The 16,333-nt window shown below is 40.1% G+C and overlaps 1 protein-coding gene across 2 annotated transcripts in view; it reads right to left on the reverse strand.

Moving 5' to 3' along the window:
- Window positions 1-103: 103 nt before the first annotated feature.
- The window catches only part of LOC103143990 (MTSS1-like protein), a 51,627-nt gene continuing 35,397 nt past the window's right edge, over window positions 104-16,333 (reverse strand). For both annotated transcript variants that reach the window (XM_016675683.1, XM_016675682.1), the window contains 4 exons: window positions 13,145-13,300; window positions 12,497-12,679; window positions 11,557-11,722; window positions 104-9,588 (listed from right to left, as the gene is read on the reverse strand). In XM_016675683.1, coding sequence (XP_016531169.1) covers window positions 8,720-9,588; window positions 11,557-11,722; window positions 12,497-12,679; window positions 13,145-13,300 — 1,374 coding nt within the window. In that variant the 3' untranslated portion in view covers window positions 104-8,719. The remainder of the gene's footprint in view (window positions 9,589-11,556; window positions 11,723-12,496; window positions 12,680-13,144; window positions 13,301-16,333) is intronic.

Here is a 16,333-nt window from a genome sequence, read left to right on the forward strand (position 1 = left end):
CACACACACACACACACACACACACACACACACACTACTGCTAGACAGTTTAGGAGCTTTGCTGTGGATTACTGAATGACAGGACCAGTTCTACACTGCAGAACACAGTTTAAGTACAACTTTTATTAATACTGGAATCATCACAGTGCATTTTGTTACATTAGCAGTGACTGAACAGAAAAAAGGGTCACTTTTACAAAAAAAAGGAAGACAGGAAAAAAAAAAGTTATATCAGTGACAAAGAGAAAAACAACCTTAGAAATCAATGAACAATAAATTAAAAGGAACATCGGAGGAAACGCAGGGAGACAAAACCACAGCGACTACTGGGGGGTAAGAAGGAGGTTAAATGATTGGGTGGAAACATCGAGTAAGCAGGTTTTCACTCGGGTCACAGTGTTCAGCGTGAACTAAGCAGCCCCCGTCGAAAATGTCTCCATGGTGTCTTGGGCACAGATTTCTCTAGAGAGTTCAGATCTTTTTATCTTTCAAGAAGTAACAAGAGAGCAAGAGTGACTACTGAGACGTTGAGTAAAGACAGTAAGACATTCACTTTAGTTACAGCGACAGTGGCACCTGGAGGCCCATTTGGCTACTTGGTTGTGGATGTTTGATGGGAACTTGCAGAGCGTTACATCATGAGCCCCCTAGAGGACATCAGTGAACCCTTATGTGGCCACTGAGGATCTACCTTTGTCATGTTCACTTCAAATGAGTGTCTAGCGGTGTGTGTGCGTGTGTGTGTGTGTGTGTGTCTGTGGATGTGCGTTAGGTTTGTTGAATGTGGGACTTCAAGAAGGATTGACAGATTGTGTGTGGGAAGTGGAAGGGAAGAACAGTAGGGGTTTTAACCACGTGTCCTTGTGGAGCACGAAAACTCTTTCTCTCACACACACACGCATACAGCATTTTATATAGCTTAGGCAGATGGCTTAAGAAGCAGGAAGTGTCCAACAATTTCATGATGCTTCTTTTAGTCTCACTCGGAACACAAAGCGACCTTGCGGGATTTTGGACGAGCGCTGTAACGTCTTCGTTTGGACTAGCCATGTAATGAGCAGCGTCGCTTCAAAATGTACTTCCACACGTTTGTGTATTCATGAAACGCACAAATTATCAGACACAAATGTTGTTCCGCCAGATCTTTTGCAGCTGAGTTCCTCACAGCGGAAATCTTTCAGCAACCTAAAAGTCTCTGATTCCATGAGGGAGGGGGAGGCTGGAGATGGAGGAAAGTGTTAATATAATGACAAATCTCAGCTACTGTTGCTTTAATCTAGAAAAATCTAATACAATCTGCTTCAGTTCAGTAGGGTCTACAGGGACAACACTGGATGAAGTTCACAGGGTGTAATCAGAAACGTTAGAGCTGAACAACAAGAGGCCTGTTGGAGTGTAGAAAGAGGAACTGCAACACCACAGGACCAGGCGCTCTGCAGTGTGTTAATAAACCCTCACAGCAATAACTTTCTCTTATTTAAATAAACAATACTATTGTGAAGTAGTCATGGCTGAAAATATGCTAAATGACAGACATAAAGGAAGAATTTTGAAATTTCAGAAATAACTTTTAAAATTTCTCCAGAAATCAGATCAGATCAGATCAGATGTCTGACCACATTTGATTGTTTCTGGGTTATGGGGCAACTCTACCCTTGTTAGGTAGGAACCACATCTAGGAGATCATGGCAAACCTAACTATATCATAGTATATCAAAGTAGCAGTTTTTTGTTTTTTTAATTACGTTTTGGGTGTCACTTGTTCTTAAAGCAGCATTCTCTCTTTCAACATGTGGACGAGGCAGATAAAAGTAATTTCTTTCATTATTCAAACGTTTCAGGAGAGCGACAGTTTTTCTCATTTGCAGGTATTTACAGTGGCCAGGATCAATGAAATTTAACAATTCACTTTAAGTCCTGCAGTATGTTTTAGTGCTGGATTTGGTTGGAGATCGATTTAAAGTTTCCATGCCAACATGTGAAGTAAAGTAAAACCGGTGGTGGTTCTCCCAGTGATTGTAAAATGTAATTTAATTAATTAAAATGACAAATTATCTGTCAAAAATAGATATTGTAATGCATGTTCAGGTTGAGGCTTCTCAGAGTTTAGCAGCATGCGTTGCTGCTTGCACTTTTGAGTTGTTTTCTTTTTTTTAGCACAGAAGCTCACCGGAAAAAAACCCCCCAAAAAACAATAAAAAATCATATTAAGTTGCTTTTGAGCTGCTGCCAAGAAACATCTCAAAAAGCCTGATCAAAATTAATTAAAATGTAATCTAGCATAGAGATGGAGCGTTAGGCGTCCATCTGCTTGCCTGGAAAACGGCTCCCATTAGCACATCCACCAGGGAGACGTTTACCCCCGTTAGCAATTCCAACTCAAACAACAGCCCACCCAGGACGCGTTAGCCACTGCAGCACAGGCCCACCGTTTGCACCTATGCACACATGCAAACCAACAGGAAGTTAACAGACATAGAGGGGATTGGGTGAGGAATGAATGAGGAGGGGAAAATAAACTGAGCACAGAGCGAATATCCGCAGTGGGCGTAGGTGGAAATTAAGACTTCATCAGAATTATTTTTCATTAGCTTTAATAGACTGAGAGGCGCAGAGAGACCAACTACGGTGTTTTGGGTCTCCCGTCATCCACCATGACAAGCACTGTTTTGTTTTGGTTTTTTTAGCTTGTCTGCTGCACTGCCTCTCCGGGTGTACCGAAGTACGGATGGAGACGAGGGCTCAGGAAATGAGAGATTACAGGATGAAAGGCCTCAACATGGCGGAAAAGAAACACATCTGCCTGCTTTAGCTTGCCAAAGAGTGCTAAGAGCAATTTGAGAGTGTATGCTGAGTGTATGAGGCCATGTGGGAGCATGCACGGTGGCACAATATTTCTTTATGTTCCTTCCTATGTACAAACACGCTGCAGCTTTGCCCGACTTCTGGTTGGCTTGCTGTTATTTACATAGCAACTCAGAAAATGACAAAACTGGAGCAAAAATCGATTCAGCATGTTGACATGGGCAGTTCAGCACAAAATAATCCATCACAGATTTCCTTGGATTCCCTTAACTGGTAGGGGTGTAATGAGATCTTGTGGAATAAGAGCCTGTGATATTAAACCAACATGTCTGTCATCAACGTCTGGCTGTGTAAATATTATCCAGTAAACCACATCTGGATAAATAGGTTTATTTTATTATTATGTAAAGAGAGTGTTCTATTCTGTTTGAGACTTTTAATTTGAAGCAATGGAGGAAGTAGTTCTTGAGCTACATTGTGTTTGACAAAGTGGGAAAAAAAACATTGCTGGTTGGGTTGACCAGCCCACTTAGTTATATAAGCACTGCACTACTTTTAAATAATTCCTGACAGCATTTTGGATAATTCAAAAAAAAAAAAAAAAAAAACACTAGAGAGTAAGTGACAGGTTAAGTCGGCCTGCAAGCAAAATCTGATGGGGCGGGGGAGAAAAAGGGATAAATTAGCCACAAGGGAAAGACAATGCCAGTGAAGTCCCCAAACAAGCTTTCGCAGGTCAAGAAATCTTCAGCCAGTAGTTGGTAAATTCCCTGCTCTAATTTTTTTTACACTCATTGGATCAGGAAAATAATAATGTTACATTTCCGGTCTAATAATGGAAGCGGGCCGAGCTGGAACCTCCCCGTTGTCCCAGATGTGGCGAAGCTGCATGAAGTTAGGTTAGCTTACTCCGTCCCACTAGTCCACTGAATGTTCATTGTGTCTTTATGTTTTCTGAAACTATTATTCTGCCTAATGAATCCAGGCTGTGTGCACTCAGCTCTACTTTAAATTTTATTCTTCAGATTATTTAAAGGACTAATTTGTCTAATTAGGTGGAAAAAAAGAACAGCTTTAAAATGAGATCACCTCGCCTCATTTAGTATTTCAGGGAAAAGGTGAGAGCTCCTGTTGTTAAACCAGATCCTTAAGAGAAATAACAAAAAACTAAACAGTTTTGCGAATGAGTTATTTGTAAGTTCGTATATCAAATTATGTAACACTTTATTTTTTTAAGGAAAATCCTTTACTCCCCAAATGGTTTTAAAAATAACCCTTCAAAGAACAACAGGTGGAAACATTTAGCAGATCCTGCAGGAGCTTTAAGAAATGTTCAAATCAAAGCTATACACTGTGGAAGAACTTTAAGAGGGTAGTGATAATTATACAAAGAAAAGTGGTGTTTTAATGGATCAAACCCACAGTGAAACACCATTGTAAATGGAAATTCAGGCAGAATGAACTTAAATTGCTGGCCTCTGATTTCCACTGGGTACTTGTTGAAGTTTAACTCTGAAGCTCAGGGACTGATGTGGCCTTTTATCGCTGTAGTACATCCATCATAAGCATGTAGATGTGTAGCGACAGATAATCTAAAAACATTTTAAAAAATCATAATTTTGCCTAAAAAGAAACATTTCGTAGGAATGGAATTAATCTGCTCTTGCCTTTATTCTCTCATTTAGTCGCCTCACAGCAGCAAAGTGGGTTAAAAACAGCCATACTGTGACAAAGACATTAAAATAAAAGCAATAGGGGAAAACAAACCTTCTGGAAGCATTATTTTCATTTCCAAAATAAAAAGGAACCTAATGAATGCTTAGGATAAAAAAATAAATGAGTGCTCATATTAATGCTCATGTCCAGATCACTGCTGGAGATGTGTACAGACATGGTGATGAAAAGTTTATTAGCCTAGAGATCGACAGTCAGCCAAGGACACGTCCAAACACACACTCAGTCTCTGCGCCTTACATCCATATGTCACACAGCTTAGTTAGTTTGTATTACAACTGGACTTTTCTCCTCTTATTTTTACAATAATTAAAGCAAGATCTAGTATTCCAACAGTAACAGTAGAAGGCAAAAACATTTTTTTTTTTTTTAAAGTAAACTAATGAGATATTTTCTAACAACCCTTTACACCAGATCTGTGCTCCGGATTCATAGCACATACAGTTACATACGTATCGTATGAACAGGCAGTGAAATGCTCATTCCACACATCTTTCCCTCTTCCTGTCGACTTTAAGAGACTCGTCCGTATCCTCCCAAACAGGCTCTACCTATTCTCAAATCTAAAAGATCAACCTTTCATAATGTTTTGTCCTGAGCTTAACCTAAGGATTGGCACAAAACTAAGTTGATCTGTGCTGGGTGCCTTGTTTGTCTGCTTTTTCTTTCTTTACGTTTTTTCTTTTTCATTGAGCACTGAGAATTTATAAGCGAGTATCTCAATGCGAACGCTTTCTCATATCTCATCTGGAAAATATTTTGGCCAACATTCTTACACTCTTAATTATAAAAAATAGCCAAGTAAACAGTTTTTCAGTACTTTGGCTTTGATAAAAGGCTCATTCTTTACAGTGAACCCCAAAAGTATTCACACCCCTGTTTAATTTAGATCTTTTTTTTTTTCATTTAATCAAAAGTTTTCTTCTGATAGGAAATTTAACAGACAGTTGTGAGCATGGCTATCTAAAAAGCTAGGAGCACTAACCCTAAGCGCTAATCATAACTTGCAGTTCCGCTAAGACTACAGCACTCACTACACCAACACAGTAGCAGAGGCTAATGCTAACGTGCTAACTTCAATTCAAATGACATCAGTCTTTGACAGACTACAACCCTGGAGCACCAATTTAATTTTAAAAAACAGCTTAGGGGAAACTAAATGCGATAAATGTTTTCAAAGTTAGCTGAAGTGCTAAACAAAAAAACAATTGTTGTTATTAGCGCATTAGCGTAAGTGTACCCACCACTGTTTACAGGTGTCTGAAAAGATAAAACAATGTGAAAGAAGTATCATTTTTGAATAACTAATCTATTTTTATATATTTTATTGAAAAATGACATAGTAAAAAATATTCATACTCTTATTGCCAGTGGGGGAAAAAAAAACATTACAGAAGTCCAACCATTTTTATGACTGCTGACCAGCTTTCTTCACGCTTCCAATTGTACATTCACAATTTATCCTTGGAAATGAGATTCAAGTGCTTGATATTGGAAGGCCTCTTGACCATCACCCTAATCTTTTGCTCCCTCCACAGAATATATATCAGATTCAAGTTGGAACTCTGGCAGGGCCACAATAAAATGTTAATATTACTTCCAGTCAGAACAAAAGTTAATTTTAAAAGATTGCTTTTCCATCTAATTTGGTGATGTACCTGTCCCAAAGTACCAACTAACAAATAACACTATGGCTAACATGTTTAGAAGAGAGCTCTAATGCCATAGACATTTGATGCATTTGTGTCTATAACAGTGTCCATGTTGAATATCTTTCTACATGGTAATCATATCACTTTTTTTTAATAAATGTAAATATATTTAATTATACAAAACTGTTATCTTTTGAGACATTTCTGTCTAACTTTCTATCAGAAACAAACTCTTTGGTTAAATGAAACTAATGTGAAGTCTGAATCTGCCAAGGGTGTGAATAATTAGAGGTTCGTCCTTACTTCAGACAGAAGTACGACATTTTTAAGAGTTATTGTGTAATTACACTGCAGTGTTTAGCATTGAGGAACGTAAGTGACCCAGGTTCTGTTTTAAGATAGGGCTGGTTGAAAGCTTAAGTGTTTCATTCACTATTAAAAAATATATATACAGTTTCCCACAAATGAGCTGATATTTTTGTGTTGTGTTTATGAGCTCATGGAAAACCTTCAGCATTCTGGAGATCAGGTCCTGCAGCTTCTCTATGGTGTCAATATCATGAGATCAACTGAATTTTGAATGTTTAGCTTTTTCCAGGTTTTATTTCCACCCAATTACAATCAAGTTTGGCTGTTTCTTTTTTACTTGCACTCAAATGAAAAAACATAAAGTGATGTGCCTTTCCTGAGATGGTGCTTTAATTGTTCCACTCGATGTGCTTTACAGTTTCGAAAGGTATTTTTCCATTTTAAAAGTCGTCAGATTTACATCTAGTTTTAAGGTAAAAGACAAAAAAAAAACTAAACTGATTAAAAAAAATCTCATCTGGATGTTTTAGGCCTAGAAACATATTTCCAAGAAAAAAAAAATCATCTCACTCAGCAAAACATTGTATTTTTTCCCACAGTATGTCTTCGATCCTTAAAATACACGTTCAGGCAAACTCTTCAATGTCATTCCCATCCCGCCTCCCGCCTTAAAACCTGATCCATCTTAAGAAAATATTCATACATTTTCTCATTTAACCAATCACTCCAGTGCTAGCAGTCCTCTTCACATCCTCTTTACCTCTCTCTGCCTTCTTCTACTTTAATGTATTAAATCATCTCCTTAGGACACAGTCATTGCTTTCACTCCTCTTACCACTCCATCACTCCTCCACACATACAGCATGACTACAGCAACATCTACTGGCTATTGTACAGACTCTACTCTCATCAAAGTGCTTACAGTTTTTCTTTTTTCAAATTTTTTGTAATCCACTTCATTTAATAGAAAGAAACTGGGACAGAGAGAGAGAGAAAGAGAGAGAGGCGCATGAAAAACGCATGAATTCACAGTCGATGTGTAATTTAGCATTCCTGATGATTGCCTGAATGGGACAAAGGAGAATCTGCAATCCTCCGAATCCAATCGCTTCCTCGAAACAAGAAAATAAAACACATTTATTGCTCCATTTCTGATTTCACTTTTTTTTGTTTGTTTTTGTTATTTTTTTTTTCTCTCTGCTTCTAGAAAATATATATGAATATATCTATAGGCCTGGAATAGGTCTCAGAACTTCCCGTACAGTGGTAACAAGGTAAACGACGTCACGATATAAACGAGAAAATACGCACACGACACAGGAGAAAAAGAAAAAAAGAAAAGAAAAAAGCCCTGCCCTCGTTGGGTAACCGGCTGTCCCGCAGCAGAGCTCTACCCACCCCCTCTCTCACACACGCACACACACACATAATCAACCACATATACCCACACGCTCCATTTTTACATTTTCCGAGAAGCATACGAATGTACGCAGAAAGAGAGAGAGAGGGGAAGGGCAACAAGTACGGCTCAATGCCAACGTTTTTTTTTTTTTTTTTTTTTACATCATCGTGAACCAGATTGGCCCTCTGGTTTGTTAGCTCCCCGTACTCTTGCCAAGCAGTTCGATGGCCTTTTCGGCACAGCACGTCGTTGCCAAGACGACCTGGCTTCAGTTGAAGCCGGTCACAAGGCGATCTGAGTACCCCACCTCTCTGTCTCTCTCTGGTTCTCATCAGCCCCCTTCAGTCTGTCTTTAAAGTTGGATCGGTCAGCTGGGTTAGTTGGACAACAGGACAGGGAGACGGGTTCGGTGGTAAACAGAACAGAACCCAGCGCTCTTCTTTCTTTGCCTCCATTTATTTTCAAAATCACTTTTCCTATGAGTCACTCCGTCCCTGTCTGACGGTGTATAGAAGACAAACATGCGTCCAACACACAATAGTTATAGCGGCCTGCTAGGTCAACATGAAGTATTTCACTTGTACTCGTCAGCATCGGTTATGATTACTTATGTTATTGTTATATTAGACTGTATATCATTTACTCTAAAGGTGTCTTTAAACATTTTCTGCATGGATTTTTTTTTTACTTTATTCATCCTCTGTTATGATATAGCTTTTCCAACATGGTTATGTTTTCGTGTACTCACTAGGTGGTTGGGTACTACCACACCAACATTTGACCTATCGACTGACAACCCTTCGCATTTCTCTGCTGATCACAATATACGGGGAGCCGAGCGATCGTTGGAGACCGTTTTGCGAAGGCGAACTCCTCTCCTGATCGTGGTCAGCATGTCGCCGGACCCCTCAGCCCCTTCCGTCTGAGTTTCGCTCAGGCCACCTGGCATTGGGGTCGGGTCATCTGGGAGAGCGGGGAAAGGGAACTGACCCTCACCAAGGGCGTGCGCGCTCGCTACCAACTCGCCGATCTTCTCCACCAAACTGTGCCGGTTGGCCGCGATCATCTGCTCCTCCTCTGATCCGGCTGCTGAACCCGACACCATGCAGTGCTGCTGGGCGTAGACCTCCAGCGCTGCCCCAGAGCCCCAGGCGGTGTTGGGCAGGCTGAGGCGCTTCGGTGACGCCTTCACATAATCGAGCCCTCCTTGGCCGTCCTCGGCTCCGGTGAAGAACACACACTCTTCACTTCCCACTCTGACGGGGACGCCGCCTGCTTGCCCTCCCCCCGCATAGCCACCTGCACCAGGTGAGTGTGAGTCTGCGGGAACAGTGGGTGTTTTGACAGGCACAATGGGAGGTCGGATAGGGATGGGCCCCGCACTGGACAGTGTACGCCGCACCCCCGGTTTGGTTGATGGGGTTCGACGGATAGTAGCGGTGCCTGGAGTCCCTGATCCTCCTCCTCCACCAGCTCCACCTGGCTGTCCTGGTATCCCATGAACTCCTGGACCAAGGACCCCACTGGGCAGACCAGCTGTACTGGCTGGCCTTTTGGTCTGTATCATGCGCCTGTAGTTCTGGGCAATGTTGGAATGGCGAGGAATTGTAGAAGACTTGTCAAACTCTGCCTGTCCATCCGGGCCTTCGGTGTCTCCATTTACAGAGTAGCAGTCGTAATCTGAACCTGTTATTGGTATGGGTGAGACAGAAAAAGAGAAAACTGTGAAATTTTAGGTTATTCAGTATCTCTGGTCCCCCGCAATCGGTGCTCTTCCAGACCCGTGACACGTTAAGTTTCAAATTTGACAGAAGAAATTTTACTTTGTAATTTAACACCTTGAAATTGGGCCTCTGTCTCTTTAAAAGCTCCTGCTCTTTCTGAAATTCTGCCTTCAGGAAGTCATAACATCATGGCTCCTCTATTAATTCTTTAACATTTTTTTTTTTACTAGCATTTCACTGAGAAGTAGCTCCGATAATGAGCTCAGCAGATGTGCAGTTTGCTAATTGCTGCTGGCTAGTCTGAAGGAGCTGAGTGGGGGAGACCCAGGGAAGGGATGCTCTGTGAGGCTGAAGTTTGAAAACTGCAGCTCTGAGGAGGAGCTTTGTCCTCGAAGGCAGAGCTTGGTCCACTCAGGTGTTTTGCAAAGTTGAATGGTTGCCATGGAGATTAAAGGATTTCCCAAACAAGCATGAAAGAATAAACGCTCCAAGGTAACGCTCCAGACATGTTTTTGATGAGGAAATAACAATATAACTTGATGTACATGAAACATTATAACATTGATTTTACATAATACTGCCCCTTAAAACTTTTCTACATTTTATCCTTCTACAGCCATGTATTTCTGTTGTTCTTGACATTTTATGTAAACAAACACAAACTAGTGCATAACAATGAAGGTGAAGCAGAAGGACATTGATGCTAACTTTTTAACGCTTTTATAAATAAAAATCTAATAAAATATTACGTTTGTCTTCAGCCCCTTTGAGTCAGTGAAACAATCACAATTATAGCAGAAAGTCTTAGTTTTATTTTGGCACGTTGTTCCCAAACTCAGTCCAGATTGAATGAACATCATCTAGTCACAAAAATTTAGTCTCAGATTTGAATCTAGCAGTTAATTGGCTGGAATCCATTGTACATCTTCCTATATCTTCAAGGTCTTTATCATTTTGTCACATGGAGCAAAAAACGCTTAAAGAAGAAGAAAAAAGGGTTTCAGCTGGAAGAACTTGCGTCACTTTTTGGGTCATACTTGGTGTATTTAGTTAAAAAGAAAATCTGGATACACCAAAGTCTGCTTTTGAGTAAAAGTGAGTCAATAGATTTCTGCTTAGTATGGGATTAAAAAGATGAATGTTTTTTAATATAAGAAGCTTTTAATTTGTTTGTAATAATTTTTCAAAATTAAAAAAAAAAAAAAAATCCATCAGTTAAAAAAAAAAAAAAAAAAATCCATCAGTTTTAACCACCTGTGATGCCAGGCCAGTTTTTCAAATTTTCAAGATCAGTGCAGGGTTGTATTAATACTGAGAATAATTTAAACACAGGTAGAATCCACCATTCAGGTGACTTCATTGCTTTTATTGATTGTTTTTTTTAGGGATATTGGTTAAAAGAGGGGCACCATTACTCCAAATACATATCACATTTTTCAGATTTATGCTTATTAAAACTATTGAACTTTTAGTTTAAAAATGAAAAATGTAAAAAAAAAATGTTTTAAATAAATAAAACATCCAAGGCCAACTCATGCCTTTGAGATCCACTACACACAAAGATGCGAAACAAAAAAATATACTGGAGTAAAAATTCTGAATCACACAGAGGGAGCCGTTAAAACAAAGAGGAAACACACCCATATGGGAATACTATTCAGTTTTATCTCAGTGCATTTGTTTCTTAGTTGCCGTCAAGCGAACCGTCAGGATCCATCAGTCAAGAAATATGCCCACTGCCTGGACTATTAAATGAATAATTCAATTTATCTATTGTTTGTAACAGAGGCGAGGGATTCAAGTGAAAGTTACTCCATAAAATACATTTAAACAACAACAAAAAAAAACAGCTCAGCATTTCTTGATAACATCCACAGAATAGTTAAGACTGTTGACCGGTCTTGAACGCTGCAGCAGACGAGAGGCTCACCTTGTGAAGGGATGGTGTCCTCGGAGCAGGACGGGGTTGTGGTCTCCGTGCTGTAGCCGCTGGAGTACTGCAGGGAGTCCCGGCTGCTCTTCTGCTGCTCCACGCTCAGGCCCCGGGTCAGCACCATGGCCAGGTCACTGGCTGCCGGGGAAACCTCCTCGCCGTGCTGATGATGACACACAGGAAAATTAGGGCTGCCATGTTTTTATCGATACGTTATGGATGCTTTGGTGCAACCTGAGCCTTTAACACTGTGGGGATGTGGACAATGTAATAAGAGAATGAAAGAATTTGAGTGGAACTTGACAATTTTATTTCATTGTTGCATTTTTATTGTGTTTTATTGACGGATGTCACTACTTTTAATGTATTCTTTTTATTCCAACTGATTTCATCATTTATTTTCCTACAAAATAAGATGCTGTTGGTGTGCAGCATTTGTTTGTAAAGTTCTATTTGAATACATTGAGACTTGCAAAAATGATATAAAGACAAATGAGACAATCATTCCTATGAACGGTTTTGATAATGTGGGTGTGTAAGCTGTAAATGAAGCTCAGTCACTTCCTTTATTTTAAAACTATTTACACTAAGATCAGAACCATAACGTGCTAATTTTGATTAATTAATTACATAGATTTTAATACATTAATGTTTTTCCAGTATCAAGCATGTTTTTTTCTGTCAGGAACCTTTGTACTCTTGCATTTCTGGTACGCTCATGAATTCATCGCAAATGCTATATCCACAAACAACAGCGTTGGACAACAAAGCGGCTTCTCTTGGTTCATTTTAGCTTCAAAAAACTGATCAGACTGCATGCTTACAATGCATTTAGACAACAATAAAGTTGCATAATTTTTTTTTTAATTATTACATCCTAAAAAGAATTTATATTTTGAGTCGTTTGGCTCACTCTCTCCATGTCGTCCAGGGTTACCTTGGCAGCGATGCTAGCAGGTGTCATCCGCGGCCTCTGGCCCTCTTCTGGGTGTGACGCTGCGGCGTATCCATGGGAACCCGGCGAGCCCTCGCTCTCTCTCAGCCTATCCACCGGCTCCTTTCTCCTCTGGACCGGAGCGGCGGCCGCGGGCTGCTCGTACTGACCTGCTTTGGACCAGTCCTGAACAGTTGAGGGGAATTAGTAAACAGCAGGCAGACGGCAGAGTTACAGTAGCAAAAGAGACCTGTCTGCTACCCAGCATTTTGATACGCTTGCCTGAATGCAGAGAACATGGCCGAGTCTTGGTGTGTGCGTGTGTGTGTTTTGGAGCTTTTAAAGGTCATATGAAGACAGCTTGTTTTGTTTTTTTTGTTTTTTTGCCGAGTCATCAGTAGGTATGTCACACAACCAGGGAGGCAGGTAAGGGTAAATAAAAAAATAAATAAATAAAAGAAGCTTGCATGCACACACAGCAGCCCGTGATGAATGTTTTTAGAGAAGCAAAGCAATGAGTGAAAAACAAACCAGGTGAGGAAAATAATAAAGTCATCTGAACCCTGCAGAACATATCCATCTGGAACGGAGGGAAAAGGTGGAACTGGAGGAAAAACAAAAAAAACAAGGGCAAGTGCATGGGCAACAAACCTTCCACATGGGAACCTTTGATGTGGGAGAGGAGGAGCTGGATCCAGAGGGGCGGATATAGGGTGGGGACGCAGGAACGGGAAGAATGACAGAGAGAGGCCTGGTGGAGCCAGAGTGAGAGAGAGCGGGGCGGAAGGTAACGAAGGACGAGCCAAACTGCGGGATGAGAGACACGGTCATGTCACCAGAGAATGGAAAAGCGGCAGGCAGACATGGCGAGGCAGCCAGCTGTGGAGAACATGAGAATGTAAAGCCGCAGTCACAGACACCCAGCCTGAATCTGAGAAGGGGAAAAGATAACCAGAGGTGATCCTAGCTGAGGGAGAAAGCGTGTAGAAGAAAGCTGCTTCCCATGGCATGACTGTGTTAGGTGGTGATGGGATGTGTTAAACAGTTCAACTGTTATAACTTTGTTTTCAGCATAACTGTAAAACTAAAATAAAATTGCGTGGCGTGCATTTGTATTGACCCTTTGCATGTGATGTCACTCTCTTAGAAACCCCGCCCACTCAGCCATGATGGCTGTCTAAACAACCAATGTGCTCCTGTAAAGTTTGTCGAAAAATTTACACAACAGGTAACAAAATTGTGACGTGACAATTTAGAGGTTTTTGAAACGGGTCAATTTGCAGACACCAGCGGAACATTAATTTATTCCTGAGAAGACAACTGGATTTTTTTTTTTTTTTTTGCTCTTGGACTGTTTCTACAGGCAGGAGACATCCAAAGGTACAGAAACATGTAAAAACATTAACACTAAATGCAAAATGCTGCTATGTTTTGTACAGTTATGTCTGAGTGTGTTCTTTCATCAAATGGCATGTTTTGAATCCATTGTTCAGTTCGATTATCATAGTTGAAGATTATTTCAATAACTCTTCCATCACAATTAATCGTTTCAGCCCTTGAGGTCAGTTTTCGCCTGCTGAAGTTGAAGGAGTTCCTCTGCTGTGAATGTTTCTGTGATTTATTTATTTAAGCTATAAAAGGCTAGATTAATCAAATTAAACCATCACAGATTAAAGCCTTTACTCGGCTCCATCATTTGTCACATTCGCACCAAATAACCGATGCTGTTTGATGCAAATGCAGAAAGATGAAATGTTGAAGGAGATCTGAGAATTTCCCAGACATGAGGAGTCACATTTCTTTCTTTTATTTTATTTCATCAAGCACAACTACACATGTCCAGATGGAGAATGTCACCGTCAAAGATCCCCTCATCATTTAAACAAGAGAAGCCCATCATCTGATGTAAAAGAAAAAAAAAAGAGAGATCCAAAGTTTGTATGATTGTTTTTGCGACTCCCACAGTGTATGCTACACGGTTTCTGTCACGATATCCAGGAAGGAGAGCAAACAATCATGTTTGTCAGTCGAATTAAAGCGGGATCATGGAGGAAACCTCTCATGAAGGAGAGCTGTTGTGAAGAAAGCTTTTGCTTTGAATCCTAGACTTTTTTTCCTTTCCACCAGTAAATTATCAGCACAACTTTCTTCTACTGCACTTTAAATAATGTGCTTAAAAAAATCAAGAGGCTCTAAAACATGAAAGAAATTGCAAAAACGCATTATAGGAGGATTTATATGGGGGCCTTATCACCAGCTGAAGTGCAAAACACACCTAATTCATTATCAGTTGTTAGCACAGGTGGTTTTATTCCAAGCGAAGCAAAACAACAGCGACATTTAAAAGTGAACATATATTACATTCATTTCAACCCAGCACTTACGTCTGAGGGGCTTTTTTCCCCTTACCACTCTAAAATAAAATCTCTGCAGGAGAAAGCATTAAGCTCTGGGGAAGTCAGTGTCAGGTTTGTGTTACCTTTCAGAAGTCTGCCTCAAGCTGGTTTCACATAACAATAAAACCGGAGAGCTTCCTGCCACCGCTGTGAGTGAAACGTGCCATTTTAACAGCGTGCGCTGCGTGGCTCTAACAGCAACTTTCAGAACAGCCACAATTATCACAGTTGATTCAGCGCTGACAACCCGGCTTTGTTCTCCTGAAAACACGGATGTGACTGAATGAGGAGATGTTTTAGGTGAGAAAAGGAAACGGATAACTCTGACAAAGTTTATTTACACCAGCCAGTGATGCGGTGGATTTCTGAAAAGCCCGAGGGTACGGTGACCCAGAAAGGTCAACAAAATGCAACAGCAAAAGCCACCACTTTTAAAATAAATTAGGTTTATCTCTAGGTTTGTCAAAGTAATTGATAACTTGATATAATTGAGCAAATGGGTAAATTATACTCAAAGTTAAGATTGTTATCGTTTGCTTTAAATCTTTCAAATTGCTGAAATTCACTGTTTTAATTTTGTTTGTGTGTTTTAAGGAATTTCATTATGTTTTTTTTTGTAAGTGTGATTTTAATTCTAAAATGTGAATCATAAATATCTGTCCTGAAGACTTTATCTCAAACAATTTAAGATTCCTACATAACATTTGCCTTTTGGAAGCTAAATGCTGCATTGCATCCTCATGGAAGAAAGAGACAGTATGAGGAATTTCACAATGGATTAAACAAATTACTTTCTACTTTGCCCTGGAAAAAATTAGGTATTTACTCTGAACAAGCTTGATTAACTTTTTTAAATCTGGACTGTCTTTTACATGTGGCCGGACCAAAATGATACCCAACTCAACAAGTGGAAAGAGGATTTGTGACAAGACAAACTCCCAATCTTTATCCTGATTGATCTGTTGGTGGGTCTGCTGGGTTCACTGACTAACCCCCCCCCCACCCACTCTGCTCCTTTGTGTCTTTTTCGTTTTGTTTTGTCTGAGGTTATTTTTTATGTATGTGTAAATGAGTGGACATGTTCTTGTTAAAATCAATATAGATATGTTTAAAAAGTTAGATCTTACTGTAATGTTTGTGGTGTGGACCTCAGGTAGAATAGTAGAGTCAATGCTTAAATAAACAAATAAAAACTAGAAAAAAAATAATTATTAAACTAATTTGTGTCAAAATCGATACAAATGGATCTAGTCACATTTGCCCAAGTTGTCTCATCTCTCCCAACAGCAGCGCTGCATTAACACTTAGCACTTATCCTTGAATTTTAAACTGTGCTAATGTAGCGAGTACAGCGACCCACATTAGCCCACAAGACTCGCATATCTGGTGTTTGTCAAACGATTTCAATACTGTTTGGAAGAACTTCACTTGTGAGGCAGGTAGG

This window comes from Poecilia formosa, unplaced genomic scaffold (assembly GCF_000485575.1).
Source record: "Poecilia formosa unplaced genomic scaffold, Poecilia_formosa-5.1.2 Scaffold119, whole genome shotgun sequence".
Classification (NCBI taxonomy): Eukaryota; Metazoa; Chordata; class Actinopteri; order Cyprinodontiformes; family Poeciliidae; genus Poecilia; species Poecilia formosa.